Raw genomic sequence first — 18,242 nt, forward strand, 5'->3', positions numbered from 1 at the left:
GTTTCGGAGATGAAATCTTGATTGGAACAGATCAATGCAAACCAGACTCACTGCCTCTGAGCGGATTCCAACACACAGCAACCCCGTGGGACAGGGCAGGGCTGCCTGGTGGGTTTCTGACGGACTGCAGGAGCAGCCAGCCGTCTTTTTTCCCCCAGAGAAGCGGCTGATAGGCATAAGCCGCTGACCTTGCAGTTGGCCATTGGGTGTTTTACCTGCTTAGCCAGCACCTTGTCCCTGATTCTGGGTGCCACTCTTCTGATGAAAGGTGAACTGGGGATCAATTGGGTTCAGGGTTTAGAGGGTGCCCTCTAAACTCTCCCTACCTACCTGTTTCCTGGGTACCCCCCAAAGCCAGGGACTTGGCCCTGTTCCAGTTAGTGAGTGGCTGGGACCTCTGTGGCCCTGGGTGCACATCTTTCATAGGACTGTGTCCCCCTGCCTGCTTGATGGAACTCTGCCGTGCCCTGCCCCCCACCTCACTGACCCCGCCCCTTACGCACTGTGGCGAGAGCCCTGTGCCCCTAAACCCCACCTCTTGCTCTAGTTATTTATGTGTACACTCCTGGAAGTGGCGGGTAAAGGGGGCGGGGGTGGGTGGGGCCATGCAACTCGAGTCGCCCCTCCCTCCTTTCACAGCGAACCGTCCCAGGAGGAGCTGGGACCACTTTCTCCTCCCTCAGTCCCGCCAGCAGTGGGGCTACACCTTCCCAGGTGTTCTTCCTCCCGCCGCCCCGCCCTCCTCGATCATGTGACCGCCCCTCCCCACCCCCCAATTCCAGATGGAGGCAGAACCTGTCCTAGCTCTGCCCTCGCCCGCCGGCTTCCCTTCACCTCGGCCTCGGTGAGTGTCCCCCCTCCTTTTGAACGTTTGCAGCAGAACCTCGGAGCTGGGCGCCGGTTCCCAGCTCCCGGCGTCTCCGCCGCCCGCCCCGCACTTTGCACGGACTGGGTGCCCGCGACCAAGTGCTTCCAGCCCGCCCCTCCCCCAGCCAGCCGCCCGCCCAGCGGACTTTTGGGTTGGAGGGGTGGGGGCTGCCCTTCTACCAACACCCCCCCCTCCCTCCGTGGCAGCGCCCCGCCCCCGCTCCCTGGGTTGCAACACCAAAAATCTCTCCGCTATTTCCAAGTAACCCCCAGGGGACAAAGTTAGTCCAGGCTGAGAACCACTGGCCTCAGGCTACAGCGCGGAGGGTTTCCTGGGCATAGGGGGTGGGGGGGACTTGGTCTTGTTTTGTGTTACCCTTTTAAAATGTTTCCTCCGGACTCCATTAAGTAAGATGAGGCTGTTTACAGCCATGAACACCCCCTTTCTGGGGAGTGGGGGGGGAGGATGCTACTTGTTTCTCTCAGGTCCCTGAATTGGAATCGATTTGATGGTGGGGAATTTGGTTTGTGTTTTGCTCTCTGTGAGCACGGTGGCTACTCTGGGGGTGCGGGTGGGGGTTGACTCCTGGGCTGTAACTGCAAGGTGTGCAGTTGGTACTCACCAGCCGTTCTATAAGAGAAAGGTGAGGCTTTCAACTCCCATAAAGAGGTACGTCTCAAATCCATAGAGGCAGTTCTACTCTGACCTGTATCACCAGTTGGGAATTGGCTGGACGGCAGTGGGTGGTTTTTCCAGGACGTAGTGGCTTAGCCATTTGGCTGCTAACCCCACAAGGTCAGCGGTTTGGAACCACCTGCTGCTTTTGTGAGAGAAAACTTCCCTTCGTGACGTTAGGGTGCCTGCGAATGCTCCCATCTCTTCAGCATGGTGGAAACAGGGAAACACGTGTCCTCTAAGGTTTGCCCCATGGCACCCAGTTTGGCATGCACACGTTTCTGTGCTCTGGCCGTGAGAGGGGCGGGGGGAGGGTGTCCTGGCTGGCCGCCACTGCCCCAGTTCCCCCGCTCCGAAAGCCCACACTGGCCCTTTGACGGTGCCACCAATTCTCCGCCCGCCGCAGCCTAAAAGAGAGCACTGTTCCACTTTGGAACTGCCCTGTTAGGAAGTGAGAAGGGGGGGGGGGGCGGGCAGTGGTCTCCTTCTCCCTGTGGCCAGGCCCAGCCAGACCCGGTCACGTTTCTCCAGCACACAAATGCCTCAGATGATTTCATGACTCTTTTAAAAATCCTCCCTTTTCTGGCAGACTGGAAAGTGAAGTGCACAGGTGGGTCAGCAAGTCAGGTGACCCCCAAGGGTCCGATAGGTTGATAGATCCCATCCCAAGGGGTGGGATTTTGAAAATTCACTCTTTCAGAGTCAGACGTGTGCTCAGTCCCCAGTGGGACGGTTTCAAAGACCCAAACTCACTGCCCGCCCCCCCACCCCCCAATAAGACAGGAGGGTAGAACTGGCCTTGCGGGTTCCCCAGACAGTAACTCTTTATGGGAGTAGACAGCCTCAGCTTTCTACTGCAGAGTGGCTGATGGTTTTGAACTGCCAACCTAGGCAGTGAGCAACCTGACACGTGTCCACTGCGCCACAGGACTCCTGGGGGAACTTCTTAAACAAGGAGGAATCACGGGAGAGAGTTTGAGGACAAATGCTGATGCTCAAGGGAAGCCCCTCAAGCTCACAGGCTGATCTGCACCAAACAGCTCTTACCTGTAGCGTGCTAACTGGGGTTTGCAGAAGGGAAGGAGGGGATTTTGCTTGGCTTGTTGTTATTGACTCTGACATGGCTTTGATATTGGCCTGTCTATTGGATTCGTTGGCTGTGTTTGCCTGATCCAAGTGAAGCCTGGGCTGTGGGGTTTACGTTAGACCTGTGGTACACAACAGTTGCAGCCCTACCCTTTTTAATGAGAGCTGCCTTGCTTGCAAATTAGGGCAATGAGGCCTTGGGGCCCTGTGAGGAGGTGGGCGAGCAGGTTGGGCCAGCTTGTGACAATGACATTTGGGGTTGGATTCCAGGCTTCCCACACATTGTCTTGCTGTGGCTGGGCCCCCCTGCTGCTGGGGGATTCTGACTCCTAACCCCCTCAGCCCCACCAGGCCTGAGGGGAGCTGCCCCACAGGGTGGCTGAGGCTTTACTCTCTAGGGAAGCTGGCTGCCCTGTCTCTCTGCCCTGGGTTCAGCCTGCCAACCTTGCATTGTAGCAGCTCGCTGCTTGACCTTGGCACCATGAGTTCCTTACGGAAGGTGCAAATGGCCACAAAAGCGGCAAAGCTCAGCATAACCGCATGACCATCCCGAGTGGCCATTGTCTGCAGCCCTGTTACATCAGCAGGTGGGCCACTTGCTGGGTTGAGTCTGCTCACCAGGGCTGCTTGCCAAAGGGGCAGCCGGATTACCCAACCCGGGGCTCTGCCAGCATCCACATCATTAAAGCCTTTCCTTCTCATGCTCAATTAAAAACAGAAAAAGGATGACAACACAACTGCCGCTTGTTCTCCTTGACTCCCCTTGCCTGCTCAGGGCACCTTCCTTCTCCTTGTGAAAGGCTTCCAACCGGTTCTTCTCAGTTCAGTCCTACCCAGCAGAGCGAAACCACAATGGACCGAATGTGTAAAACATAGGTGTGCCAGAAAGATAGATGGAAGGGGGTGTGTGTGCAAAATCATAGGTCCGTGCCCTGTTGGAAACATCTCCTTTGTAGAAAATGAGGGTGGCATGTGTTGCATAGCAACCAAGCGTCTTGAACAGAAGAACAGAAACAACGGCCCCCGGCTCAAAGATGGCGCCCAGCCGCAGTGCTTTGGATGGGGGTCACTCGCTCTCCACAGTTCTGGGAGTGAGCCAACATGTCCCATGTGGGGCTCCTGAAAGGGCCCGCCACCCCTCTTCCGAGTGTCCCGCTCCAAGACTAAAGCCCATGAGTTTGCCCGTTCTGCTTAGCATTCTGTTGGGCCCTCACTGCAGAGTCAGATCCGTTCTGGTGTTGCTGCTGCAGCCATGGTTGGGCTGGTGGAGGCCATGGGTGTTACTGATGAAAAGCATTGACATGACCACGAAGGCAGTCTGGCACTATAAGAAGGGACTTTTTAGCAGCCAGCCTGTATGCACAGGGATTTGGGGTTTGGGTTTATTTTTGGTTTTTTTGGTGGTTCTTTGTCCTCTTCAGTCCATTAAGCGTGTGTTCCCATACTTACAATGCAGAGTGTGATCTGCGGGGGGAGCCTGGAGACCAGAAAGATGAATGAACCTTGGAAGCCGGCCAGGCCCAGACTCTGAAGCCCTGGGTAAAAATGGTTACAGACTCTCAGGTTGAATATTAACTCCACTGGGGGGCTGGGTGCGAATGAGCAGATGGGGAAGACTAAGGGGAGAAACACATCTGGCCCAAGGCTCATTCTCAGTCAGAGCCATGCCTGCACACACACCAGCCTCGCCTCGTGCCCTGGTTCATGATTCCAAAGCAATACGTGGAGGGAGATGGAGGCTCAGGGTCCCCGATGGATAGGACATCCTAGTCGGGTTTCTGGAGCCCTGGTGGCGTAGTGGTTATGCGTTGACCTGCTAACTGCAAGGTCAGCTGTTCAATACCAACAGCCCCCTCCCCAGGGTCAAAGACGGGGCTTTCTGCGCCTGGCAGGATTAACAGTTTTCTCTGAAACTCCCGGTGGCATTTCTGTCCTGCCCCGTAGGCTCACCGTGAGCCGGAACCTACTCGCTGGCCCTGGGTTGTTGGTAGGGTTTGGTTCCACCGGTTCTGCGGCCCCTCGTGCCCCTCGTCCAGCCTGGTGGCAGCACGTTTTCCTGATTCTCCAATGAGAGCGACTGGACTGAGGTTTTCCTGGCAGGCACCATGGTCTGTCATTAGGCCCCTGCGTGGGGTAGCTGCCGTGAGGACAGAGCCCAGTCCCCAGTCCAGCGTGATCCCGGGCACAACGGGACAGCACACTGCCCTCCCATTGCTGCCTCCGGATCCGCAGGGATCAATCGTTATGATCTATTGGGTTCCCACTGGCCCGATTTTCAGACGTGGATCACCAGACCTGTCTTCCTAGTCTGAGTCTGGAAGTTCTACCGAAAGGCGCCGAGTGTCACGGCGGCTCCTGTTGGTCACTGACCGCGGTGGCGGCGGTGCCTGAGATGCCGTCTGCATCATCCAGTGCTGCTGTCCCAGGAACCCCACCACCATGGGTGGTTTTCCAGAACTTAGCGCCATCGAGTCCGTTCCAGCTCTTAGTGACCCTGAAGAGCAGAACTGGCCCCTGTGGGTTTCCAGGAAGGCCACCCTTTATGGGAATTGTGTTAGGTACCATAGGTACCAATTGTTGTCCGCTCCTGCGCCGTGCTCACAATTGTTCCTGTGCCTCAGCCCATGGTTGCAGCCACCGTGTCAATCCATCTCATGGAGGGCCTTCCTCTTTTGGGTACAGGGTCCCTCCACTGTACCAAGCATGATGTCCTTCTCCAGGGACTGGTCTCTCCTGATAACCTGCTCAAAGTAAGCCTTGCCGTCCTTGCCTTTAAGGAGCACTCTGGCCTTCCTTCTCACAGCGGTGGCTGTCCCAGTGCAGATAAGCTCATCCTTTTAGCTGTCCATGGCACTTTCAACCTTCCCAAGCACCAACCGCAATTCAGATGCTTGGTTGCTATGCAACACATGCCACCCTCATTTTTTACAAAGGAGATTGATTATGTTTCCAACAGGGCATGGACCTATGGTTTTATTATTCAGCGTCCCACTTTCACATGCTTTATGGGACTAGACAGCCTTGTCTGGCCCGAGGAGCGGCTGGCTGGTGTTTTCAAACCGGTGACCTTGTGGTTAGCAGCCCAACACATAACCGCCGTGCCGCCGGAGCACAGCGAAATGTGGGGAGGACCCGGCTCAGTGGAGAGCAGGTGCAGTGGCGGGGAATCCAACCCTGGTCTCTAATGGAGGGTGAGAAGTCTCCCCCTGAGCCGGCCCGACTGTACTGCCCGCCAGCAGCTAGTGCATAAGCGTGATCACCGTCCAGCCTGTGGGTGCTGGTAGGGTGGCTGTCCTGTCCCTTCAGGCGGAGAGAGTCTTCCTTCTTGCTGCTCCTGATTTGAACTTCCTGTACCGTCATCCCATGAAGGGAGACAACAAAGACGCTTCTTTAAATCTAAAGACGGCATGGGTGCCACCGGTGTCAATGTAAAGTAGCTGGGGCTTCCTCATGGTCTAAGAGGCCGCTAAGTGGGGGGCAGAAAGGGGAGGAGAGAGCAGGCTGCTGGTCTCTCCTGGCCTGAAGGCTGGTGGTCAGACCCAGCCAGGGGGCGTGCAGGAAAGGATGGTCTAGCAATCTATCTATGTGGTGACTCCAGCCGGGAGAACTTTGGGTTCAGGACCCACTGAGAGGCAACAGGACAGGGAAGTGGGAGAAAAGGGCTGTTTGAGAAGCAATCAGAGGCGGAGAGGGTCTTAGTTGGACATACTACCCTCTGCATTCTGCAGACCTCTGGCTTCGAGACGGGAACCATGCACCCTTGTTTATTACTGCGCTTTCAAAGCATTGTATGTCGCCCGTGGAATAGTCTTCCACTCTCTCGTGCAAGTTCTCAGGCACCTGTGTCTCGGGCAGAAGTGCCAAGCAGCAGACGAAGCCAGCAGGGGGTATCCCACTTTGGGGACAAGAGGTCCTTTCAGGTTTTTGGAGCAGTTGGGTTCACGGCCCACTGGGGGCATCTGGGCTGGAAGCGTGGTGGCGGTGTGGGCAGGGGGCGCTGGCCCGAACTCACATCACTCCCTGCTCATAGCCAGGCCTGAACAGAGAGGCCTGTGAAGGCCGGGAGGGGCCAGGACCCGGCCTTTGAGTGTGGCCTGACCCGCTTCCCGGCAGCTTGCAGCTGCTTCCAGCATCAGCTGCGCAGGGATGCTGCGATGGAGGCTGGCCAGACCCCCGTTGTGGCCAGCATAAGGCCGCCTGGATACATGAATCAGGGAGAGAAAGGGACCCAGGGTAGCTGGGTTCCCCTGCACCCTCTTCCAACAGGCCTGGGTTGCCTTTCAGGAGCGCAGACTTGACGCGCCAGCCAGCGTAACTGTTCACGTGCGAGCTGAGCGCATGGAAAGGTTTGCGAGAAAGAGTCTTTCTGAAACCCACATCCTCGGATACGTCTGCAGCCTCTGCGTCCGCCGCCCTCCTCGAGGTCACTCTCAGTTGACAGGAGTGTGGAGAGGGTCGCCTCCTCGGCTGTGGTTGGGGGCTTAAATCTAGGTCTGGTGACGGACACCCGTTTTACAGAGGCTAGGATGAGGTTGGGCTGTGAAATCGGCACAATTGTATAGCCCAGACCCCGATGCCAGCAAGGGGATCCACATGCCGGGCCGCCCCTGTCTCCATCAGGCACTTAATGGCTGGTTTGGGGGGAGACATTGATTTCCAGGCCACCTGGGCAATTGCAAGGTCGGCCACTGAGCGAGAGAGACCAGGCTATCTGCCTTTGACCCCGAGGCCTCTGCCCAGGATTTGAGCTGCTGGTGCAGCCTGGGGGCCTTGGTGTGTACTGTTCCCCCAGGCACTGTTGCCCTCTGCCCCTCACTGCTTACCCTGGGTGGGGGGGGTGTCAGACTGCTGTCTCACCCCACCACAGGGATGGGTCCCGCTCCCTGCTGTTAAAGACAATGGACAAGCCTACAGTCATCTATTTGGTTCCTGTAGGTGGGGTTTACACCCTACTGATAATGGTTCCTATGGAAACCCAGAGACCAGGTCAAAGTTAAGCTGCCATCCTAAATCTAGGATCCGCCCATCTTGCCGCATGTATACCCCAATCCCTCCTCTTCCTATTGCGTGTATATCCCTAGACCACCCCCTCTCATTGCTGTACTACCTATAGTGCAACCCCTTCCTGTGATGTATGTCTTTACCTGTAATTAGTGGGCTTGCAGGCCCCAAAAGGTATATAGGCCTGGGTTAACGATAGAGGTGGGTCTCGCTGGTGGCTCTCTCCCTGGCCTCTCTCGCTGGTCTCTCCCCCTCTCCTCTCTTCCCCCTCTCTCCCTTCCTTTCTCCCTGGTCCCCTTTCCCTTCCTCCTCTCTCCACATGGATCACCAAGCAGGGCTGAGGTGAGCAGTGCTACCACGGATTGTGTCTGACTCCAGTGTTTGACTCTCTCTTCTATTGCTCATGCTCTCGATGACTTTAATATAATACTTATATATCTCAACTGTACAATTGTGCTTATTTGAACCCGAGAGTAGTAGTGGGGGGCTGGCCCCCTACACCGCCAACCTTATACTACACTCAGCGGTGACTGTCTTCGTGGACCTGACCTCCCCCGGGAGCCAGGGCCCTTCCTCCATCCTGGCATTCCTCTTCATCCTCTTGCCAGGGGGAGGCCGCCCGCCCGCCCACCCTTCCACACGCCCTCTGCCCGAATGGGCCAGCATGCCACATGCCCACGCAGTGGCCGACCTTCCCCCTTCCTCTGGGCAGATTCAGCCTTTCCCTGGCAAGACGCAGAGCAGAGTGGCCCACCAAGTGACCTCCAGTTAGCACGAGGGTGGCTGTAAGGGGTTGGGGGGAAACAGGCAGGATTTGCAATGTTCTGCAGAGGTGTTTTACCCTTGTGACAGCTTGGAGGAAGGCTCTAAGTCAAGACCGCTCCTTGCCCCCTGGATCACAAGTGGACGCTGAGAGAGACAGGCGCAGTACCTCCTGCACAGGTACTGGCCCTGAAGGAGCATTACTGTAGTACCGGTAGACTGGTGTGCACACTGATGTGTGAACCAAGACTCAGCTTGGAGCTTTCTGGAACAACTCACACTCACTACCACAATGCACAACCGCCCTGTAGGACAGAGGAGAACTGCCCCTCTGGGTTTCCAAGGCTGGTCCTCTTTACATGAATAGACAGCCTTGGCTTTTCCCCCCAGAGCAGCTGGTGACTTCCACTGTGGACCGTGGGGACAGCAGTCCACCTCCCACCCCACTGTGTCCCCAGGGCGCACTTCTCAAGTAGCACTCCTCAGGCTGTCATGCGTGTTAGAGGGAGCTGCCCGTCTACAGTCAGGTTGTTACAGGCTGCTCCTATTAGAAGCGTTGCTGTCCGGGGAGATTGCACTGTTCAGCATCCTCACAGTCATTGTGACGTGTGAGCCCCTGGTTCGCAGGCACTGTGCCCAGCCATCCTGTGGAGGGTCTTCCCCTTTTGCACTGACCCTCTCCAAAAATGATGGGGTGGGGTGGAATTGCTATGAGCTTCTGGAGCATAGATTCCCAAGTGTATTTGGCCTGCTGAGGTGCCTCTCCCCTTCAGTCTGGGCCTTACCTGAAGCTCCAGGCTGTGCAAGCCAGGAACAGACACACCCCCCCAGAGTGGGTCCGGGGGACCACTCGGTGTTGGGGCTTGAAGACCTGGGGTTTCCAGAGCCACAGGTGCGCGCTGGGAAGTTAGAGGCAGGAAGCTGGAAAGGAAGGAAGAATGGAGAATGGGACCCTCGAGGCATGCAGGGCTGTATTCTTATGGCCCAAGGAAATGGCCCTCCGTGTGACAATGGTGGGGCCATGGGTGCGGGCAGACAAGTGTGGGACGTGGCACAATGGTGGCCGCGAGCCAAGTGTGCAGAAATGTCCCCTAGACATGACCATAGAGGGCATGCCTCTGCGAGTGTCGGCAGGGTAGATTAAGGCGTGCCTGGTGATGCAGTGGGTTAAGCGCTGGTTGGATCCCACTCGCTGGTGGGGCACCCTTGAAGGCTTAGCCTCAGAAACCCCAGGGAACAGTTCAGCTTCTCTCCTGGGGCCGCTTTGGGTCACCCTCTACTTGGTGGCAGGGCACTCGGGGGTGGGTGGGTAGAGGATTGATGATAATGGCCCCCAATTTGGTCTTTCTGTCCAGCTTTGTTACAAAGAGCCCTCTTGGTCTTTCGTTGTCAGCATAGACCCCAAGGTGCTGGTGGGCCCCACTGGACACTCTGATCCAGGGATCTTTCCAGCTTCCTCAAACTCACTGTCAGCGAGTCAGTGCTAACTCACAGCGAGCGACCCACTTGGGTTTCTGAGACTTTTAGGGAGAAGAAAGCCTAGTATCTCGCTCTCTGTAGGGAGCTCCTGGTGATTTCTAACTGCCAACCATGTGGATCACAGCCCAGAGAGTAGCCAATGCACCAGAGCCGGCTCCCTGGGAAGCTGTAAAACCTCAGTTGAATGTAAATTGCTCAGGGGAAAAAATAGGTTCTTGGTGTGTTCTGTTGGAAAACCATTGACTTAGTCTGTCAAGCAGTTTTGTACTTCATTTGAAGTTCAGGGTCTAATTTACCTGCCCAAAGTCATTACCCTTGGGAATCACGCCAGCGATACTTTGTATGAGTATTGATTTTCATCTTTGAATTAGAGATGATAACCAAACCAAAGCCAAACTCCCCGCCCTCGAGCCAATGCCAACTCTTAGTGACCCTATAGGACAGGGTAGAACTGCCCCTGTGAGATTGCGAGACTGTAAATGTTCACGAGAGAAGAAAGCCTCGTCTTTCTCTCAAGGAGCGGCTGGTGGTTTCAGTCTGCTGACCTCTGGCTAGCAGCCCAACAAGTAGCCACAGGCTCCTTTATAAGAGATGAACCCTGGAGGGAAATAGCCTAATAGCCCTTTTCTGTCCATCATGCAAATGCCTGTGAAACTATAAGCCTTAAGGTTCTTTGAACCTGCACCTCCTATCCCCTCCCCAATCAGGTCAATGCCAACTTACAGCGACCCTATCGGACAGCAGAGAACTGCCCCTGTGGGTTTCTGAGGCTCTCACTCTTTATAGGAGTAGAAAGCCTCCTCTTTCAGTGGTTTCTAACTGCTGCCCTGACATCGTGTAACCGTGACAACCACCAGGGCTCCTAAATGCAGCAGGGGCTCAAACAACCCAAACCCATTGGCATCCAGTCGTCTGACTCCTGCTTGACCCCACATAGTGTCTGAGGCTGCCAGTCTGTCCAGAGGCAGACAACCTCATCTTTCCTCGCACGGAGTGGCCAGTGGGTTCCAACCATCGACCTGGCAGGTAGCAGCCCAGTACCTAACCCACAGTGCCACCAGGGCGCCTTTCTTAAGGTCCCACTGCGGGGGAAGTATGCTGTCACTGGAGGCCTGTACTCTGACGCTTCCTTAGGGCCACGTTAAAAAGTGTCAAAACAAGTGAAATGGATTTGTAATGTTACAATTGTTTAACGCAGTCCATCCCAAGATGTGCGTGTGCATAGTGGGATGCCAGTTGGGCTGCTGACCACAAGGTCATCAGTTCAAATCCACTGGCCGTTCCTCGGGAGAACAATGAGGTGGTTGTGGTCCCGTAAAGAGTTATAATCTCAAGCCCCATGGGGCGTTCAGCTCTGCCCTGTAGGGTCGCGGTGAGTCCGAATCCACTAGATGGCAGGGAGTTGTAGGACGTGGGCGTCTGGGTGGCACGGTGGGTTAAGGGTCACACTGAACCAGAGAGCCCGTTCCGGCCCCCAGCTGCTCTGAGACAGAAAGAGGCACCCCCAGTCTTGTTCCCTCCGGGTGCACACACAGCCTGGGACGCCCTATGGGGCCGTCCTCTCTGCGTACCAGGTCTCTTGCTGTGTGAGTCAGCGTCAACTCCACCAGGAGTAATTGTTTTTGTTGCGTTTTGTCTTCATCCAAAATGCTTTCATTTCAACATATCCTAAATAGGAAAATTATTTTTTAAATCGTCGATTCTCCACCCTGCCCCACCCCCACCCACCCCCCAACCACCGTCCGCCGGTGTCTTTGGGTTTAATGAGATTCATACCAAAACTCACAGGGCACCATTTGAGCTTCTGATTCACCAGAATTTTCTTCCCCGCTCGGGTCTGCACACTCTACGTGGTGAGAGTGGTTCCTGGCTGCAGACGTGGATACGTGTGAGCGTGGCTCTGTGCCAGTCAGGCTTTATTGACAGAAGCAGGTGGCCAGCCGGACACGGCTCTCGGACCTTAGTTTGCGGTCTCTGAGTGTTTGCATTGTTTTGCTTCATTGTTCTACTTCCACTGGCGTCCTCCAAAGTGGATTCTCTTCTGGCTTTTCAAGGCTGCCGCCAGCATAGCTGCTGTGGCGGGTCCCCTGCAGGAATATGTGGGAAAGCATGGAGGCCCGAGGAAACGCACCCCATTGTCAGAGGGAGTGCTTGGGAAGGGCGGGAAGGCCGCCCTCCTGAGCTTGCATCTTGCAGGGGGAGCAGGGTGGCTGTGGGGCACGGTGTTGGTGTGAGCTTCTGGTAGCCTGGGCTTCGTGACCCTCGTGTGCCTCAGGCCGTCCACCTGTAATACACGGGGATGAGAACACACCCACTGACTCGCAGCCGCTGCCCCTGTGGGTTTCCGAGGCTGTAACGTGCATGGGAATAAAAAGTCCTGTTTTTCTCCCACTGAGTGGCTGGTGAGTTCAAACTGCTGACCTTGTGGTTAGCAGCTCAAGCCCTAACCACTCTGCCACCAGGGCTGCCGCTGTTTGACCCGTCGAGTTGACTGCAGAGCTCTATGTAACGGACTGCGTGCGCCTCCTCCGTCGTCGGTGTGTTTGCGTCCTTTGTGGCCCGGTGCCTTCCAGCCCTGGCGGCTCCTCTCCCAGCACGGTGCCGGGCAGTGTTCCTGAGTGCTTCCTTTTGATTTCCTTAGCGGTTGTCAGGCCTTTCTTCCTGGTCTTTGTCTGGAAGCTCCCTGGGAACCTGTTCGCCGTGGGCAATCCTGCTGCTCTTTGGAACTGCCTGTGTGTTTCCACCTCTGCTCTGGTGCTGCAAGCTCCTCCAGGCCCAGGTTCCGTGTGTGCGTTTCCTGGGCCAGGACGGTATCAGAACCTGGGTTCTGGGTACCAGATAGGTTCCCTGCTCCCGGCTGTTGTTTCCTCTAGGCCGTCTTCAGTGAGCGAGGACATCGGTGTGTGGGTCTGCTCATGTGTGCCGCACATCTAGCGTTAGGCATTTTAATTCAGAGCCTGCTGTCTCTCTTACATTCAACATGAGTTCCCACGGATGTCTCCAACTGTAACCATCACCACATGCACCGTACGAGCCTTCTCTGCGTCCTGTACTTAACCAAACGGATGCCCTCTGGCGATGCATCCACAGGATGCATCCATGGTTAGCAGGTCCAAGTCTCAGCCGTGTTCTGCGATCCACGGGGTTTTCCGTAGCTAAATTCCGGATGAGGTTGCCGGGTCTTTTTTCCTAGTCTGTCACAGGCTGGAAGCCCTGAAGCAACCTGCCCGTCGTGGGTGGTGATGCTGCTGACACGGGTCATTCCGATGGTGAAGCTCCCGCTGTGGCAGCCACTTCAGGCCCCCACGGCACGCCCAGCTGGCAGCTGGGGGGTGGAGATGTGCCTCTCCCTGAGATGGCCTAACACAGCAGTGCACTGCACAGCAGGGGCTGGGCAGCATGCTGTTACCTGTGCAGTGGCCCCAGTCTGTCGGAACCAACTGCTTGACTCACAGAGGCGTGCTGAGTGAAGGGAGGTTTGAGGCATCTAGTAGGACCTTTGAGGGTTAAACTTGAAGCTTCCATCGGAATCTGGCAGCTGCTGGAAGTCTGTCTGCAGGGGCACAATTGAGTCACAGCTGTGCCTCAGCAAGATTGTCTGCCCACTCAACCCACCTCGCTGCCATTGAGCCGATGCCCACTCATGGCAACCCTACAGGACAGGGCAGACTACCCCTGTGGGTTTCTGTGGCTCTTTATAGGAGTAGAAAGCCTTGTCTTTCTCCAGTGGAGCATTTGGTGGTTCCTAGCTCCCTACCTCGTGGTTAGCAAGCGGCAGCTCTGTCAAGCCAGGAGTTCAGAGCAAGAAGCGTGTCCTTGGGATGAGCCCTGGTGGGGTAGTGAGGTTACGAGTTAGGCCTCTAACCACAAGGTCAGCCCTGGAACCCACCCACTGCTCCGCAGGAGGGAGACGTGGCCTTCTCGGGTCACATGGTTGGCTTCTGCTAAACACGTGGGGAGGGGGTGTGTGTGTGTGTGTGTGTGTGTGTGTGTGTGTGTCCCTCCCAAGTTATGGTTGGCTGTGTTTGAGTTGAATAGGGTCAGGGTATGGCAATAAAGCAAACCCAGGAGAGTAAAGCGGCCGTGTAAGGTTAGGCAAGATCAAGTGGACTGGCTAGTGCTTAAGTTCAGTCGGGTGGAGGTGAAGGTGATGGTCAAGAAGCACCCAGCCCCGCACCAGCCTCACTGCTGGGCCCGGGCCCCTTGTTGCAGCCACTGTGTCAAGCCGTCGTGTCAAGGTCTTCCCCCCTGTCTTGCTGCCTCGTTACCAAGCATGGTGTCCTTCTCTAGGGACCGGTCACTCCTCACGTGTCCAAAGCACGCATGACAGAGTCTCGCCATCTTTGCCTCTGTGGCACATTCTGGCTGTCCTTCCGGGACAGAGCTGTTTGTCCTTTCGGCGGTCCACGGGGCTTTCAGTCGTCGACGGCAGCACCATCATCCAAACGCATCAGTTCTTCAGTTGCACGCAGTAGGCATTTAATAAACATGCAGCGAGCGGAACAAGATCCCTTTGCGGAGTCGTTGCTGCCTGGTTTGGGGCCGAGACGTCCACGCTCAAGCCTCTTTGTGGTCAGCGCAGCTGTGCAGTGATCCCTCTGGGTGTCTTTGTGGGCGCTGGGGAGCCATGGAGCAGGGGATGCTGGAGGGTGGACGTAAAGTTCTGGAAAGGGCAGAGACGCCCTTGAGAGCTTACTGACATGGTCCAACTCCACCACCCAGAACATTAAATTCCCCGGAAAGGGAGGCTGAACCTGAAAAACAGCCACCACCCGTGGGAACAGAGGTGGTACACACACACACACACACACACAAACACACACTCATGATGACATCCCTGGCCCTCCTACCCCTGGTCAAATGAGGACAGGGGAGCAGGGGTACCATCTATCTCCAGGGGAGCCCGCAAGGAGCCAGCCGGAGCGCTCACTCCTCTCCCCCTCTCCCTCTCCCTGCTGTATGAAATTCTCTGGCCACACCACACTAATTAGCCTGTGAGGGGCCGCTGTCTCCATGGGGACCGGGCACTCTTAAAGCCCAGGAATGGTGTTCATTATTGTTCTGGTGTCTTAGGCTGTGGGGGAAAGGTCGGGTGGGGGGCTGGTGTTTTCCATGTGAGTTTGGCCAGATTCACCAGTCTGCCGGAGCCTGGAGTGGCCTCTAGCAGACGGAAGGAAGCTGGTGAGTGCAGCCGGACTTCTTGGGTGGGGCGGCCGTGTGGGCGACCTGTCGGAGGGTGGTTCCAGAACTCTGGTGCTCAGCTGAGGCGCTGTACGGACTTTATTAAAGACGGGATGGGAGCCGGGGAAGAGTCTGGGTTCTGAACAGTAGACGCTTAGAGGGATTTTACTAGGAGTCTTTGAGCATCAGACGGTTCCGTTAGAAGCTTCCACGGGCGGTGGGGGTCACAAAGTTGAGTCCGGCTTCTGTTCACACAGGCTCCGCACCCGGCTTTGTCCGATCCACAACAGCCTGCCCCATCTCAGATAAGCATCACCGACGCTTGGTCATCCCGTCCCTGCCCAAGGGATTGTCGTCTCCCACCCCCTCCCAACCTGCAGTTTCTTAATTCAAAAATACGCCCTGAGCTGTGATTTCTGTTTCCATATTTTCACCCTTCTGTCACGCTCCTCAGTGCATTTCAAAAGGTTTACCGAAAACCTGGGCGCCCCGGTTCTCTGGGCGTCTGCCCTCGGCTATTTGGCTGCCCTGGGTTAGAATACCGCTGAATCGAGATGGCCTGACTAGTCGGAAAAATGAAATCCAAGTGCAGCCAGCCCTTTGGCAATGCTGGCAGCTGGAATCTGTGTGTGCGGGCGATTTCGCGAGCCTTCCTGAGTTTACTTTTGCTAGTCTTGAAAACGTGGAAGATCTTGGCTTTATGCCTGGTATGGGGTTAGTGACCTCAGGGTAGGCTTGGTTCTTGAAGGTCCCGCTTTAAGCTGATGATGGCTTTTAGTTTGCAGGACTTTCAAACCAAACTCACTGCCGCCAGTCGATGTTGACTCATAGTGACCCCATAGAACCGGGTAGAACTGACCCATGGGTTTCTGAGACTCACTGTTTACAGAAGTAGAAAGAAAACCTCCTCTTTCTCCCAAGGAGTGACTGACTGGCTGCCTGGTGGTTTCAAACATGACCTTGCATTAGGTACTTTTAAACGGACCTATTCTTTCAGTTACTTTCCCCCCAGCTTTGTGCATGAACAAAATGTAAATTAAGTGAAAGGGATTGAATGGTTGGATTCCCCCCCACCCCAGTCACTGTCCAGAAAATTGTAAAATGGACTCAATTTCTCACTTTCCGCTGAAAAACCAGTGCCCATTGGTTTGGCAACTGAGCAGATGAGAGAATACGTTTCCGAAGCAGCCGTGTTTTGATTTAACCCCTCCGTCTCTAATAGGTGAGCGCCCGTGCTGCTGTTCTTGGGCTGTCAGTCAGTGGAGAGCTTGACCAGACGTGGGGCAGATGTACAGTCTGTACTTTTCGGTCTTCTCTTTGCTGGCTAGCCCTCCTGACAGACGTGGTCGAAGTTACGGAAATCCAAATCTACTCTGAGCCCAGAAAGGGCCTGCTCTTACGAGATAAAAGAGACCGAGGGGAGCCCTGACCGGTTTTGTAGCGACGTGGACTCAACCCACCAGCGATGTTCCTGTGTTCTGGGCGGTGTTGCCCACGCTCTGCTATCTTCATGGCTGGAGCCTTCTAGCTAGAGACCTTCGCCTTGTAGCGGGACAAACGGGGAAGTGCCCGAAGCCAGGTCCCAAAGCGGCTGCCAGGCCGAGAGTCAGCTTAGATTAATATATATTTCCCCTGAGGGAGAAAAATATTTTATCATGACAAGTTATCTACTGACAATTCTGAAGGGACCCTCTTCCTTTATTCTCATGTGGAAATTTGAAACAATTTGTATTTGGGGGGATGTCTGTCTGTCTGTCTGTCTCCATATCTGTGTCTCTGACATGGTTGCTGACTATCTTTTAGCTACAATAATGTCTTCACTTGAGTTTGTCGTTTTTCAGTAAGTGAAGCGGTTGTTCGTTTGACATGTTGGATACCTCGGGGAAACCGGGTTTTTAAATGGTAGTGTGTTTATGTTTATTTGGAGAGACTCAAAAATTTGAGCCCTGGTCGGTATTAAGGGGTGATTAGGGTGTGGTGCTTGTGCCATGGCACTTGAGAGGCTGCGGTGTCTGGTTGAGACACCACACGACAGACATGTTATAATAAATGCATCGTATCAGGTTACAATAAGGAAGGGATGTGTGTAGATATCAGTATATAACCCAAACCCATTACTGAGTTGATTCTGGCTCATATGAACCCTACTAAGGGACTTCAAGAAGTTGGTGGGGAAATACCATTTATATTTTAATTCTATGTCTTGAACTTTTCGAAGAGACTGCCCCAGAGAATTCCCAAGGCTGAAATCTTTATGGAAGCTGCCTGCCACCGCTGCCCCCACCCAGTGGTGGGAGGGTTTGAACCACCAACCTTTCCGTGAGCAGCCAAGTGCTGTAACCACTGTGCCATCGGGTCTCCTCTATGTGACAAATTGGCATGAATCAGTGGGCTCTTAGTTGAAGCGGGGCCCGGCCTGGGGTGGTGCCGAGTTGTCTCGGTGCTGGATAGGTGGTGATGTACGGACCAGCTGGGTTTTTGTGTTGGAAGAAAAATGAGGCTTTCTGCTCCTGTTACCAGTTCCAGTCTCAGACACTCACGGGCGCAGTTCTGCTGTGTCCTAGAGGGTCTCTGAGTTGGCAGCGACTCGGCGGCCATGAGTAGTTCTGGGGGGTGTCAGGAATTCCTGAGCCCTGATGAAGAAAGATGAGGCTGTCTGCTCCCATACAGATTTACAGCTTTGGAAGCCCACAGGGGCCAGTCCTACCCCACAGGTTCCTGTGAGTCGGGATTTATGTTGGGTTGTTAAAAGAGAAGCAAAGGGGTCGGTGTGGCGGCTGGCAGCCTCCATAGCACCCCTCCCTGACGTCTGTTTCCTGTGTTCCAGATGCCAGGCCAGTTTGACCAGGCGGTTGTGCTCAACCAGCTGCGATACTCGGGCATGTTGGAGACGGTGAGGATCCGCAAGGCCGGCTACGCCGTGCGGCAGCCTTTTCAGGACTTCTGCCAAAGGCAAGTGGGCGCTGAGCCACTCGTGCCGTCCGGGGGGGTGGCCTCCCACGGGGGCGGCCCGGCCCTGGCTGACCCTGCCATGCCCTGTGTTGCAGGTACAAAGCGCTGATGCGGAACCTGATCCCGGCGGAGGACGTGCGCGGCAAGTGCGCCGCCCTGCTGCAGCTCTACGACGCCTCGCACAGCGACTGGCAGCTGGGCAAGACCAAGGTAACCCTCTGCGGGTGGCCACGTGACC

The 18,242-nt window shown here is 55.5% G+C and overlaps 1 protein-coding gene across 1 annotated transcript in view; it reads left to right on the forward strand.

Annotated features, from left to right (window-relative positions):
- The first annotated feature begins 802 nt into the window (after positions 1-802).
- The window catches only part of MYO10 (myosin X), a 52,456-nt gene continuing 35,016 nt past the window's right edge, over positions 803-18,242 (forward strand). Inside the window, exons 1-3 of the mRNA XM_045285063.1 lie at positions 803-844; positions 17,880-18,004; positions 18,100-18,214. Coding sequence (XP_045140998.1) covers positions 17,880-18,004; positions 18,100-18,214 — 240 coding nt within the window. The 5' untranslated portion in view covers positions 803-844. The remainder of the gene's footprint in view (positions 845-17,879; positions 18,005-18,099; positions 18,215-18,242) is intronic.

The sequence above is a fragment of the Echinops telfairi genome, unplaced genomic scaffold (genome assembly GCF_000313985.2).
Source record: "Echinops telfairi isolate 266 unplaced genomic scaffold, ASM31398v2 ScPeMD7_7469;HRSCAF=8507_1, whole genome shotgun sequence".
Classification (NCBI taxonomy): Eukaryota; Metazoa; Chordata; class Mammalia; order Afrosoricida; family Tenrecidae; genus Echinops; species Echinops telfairi.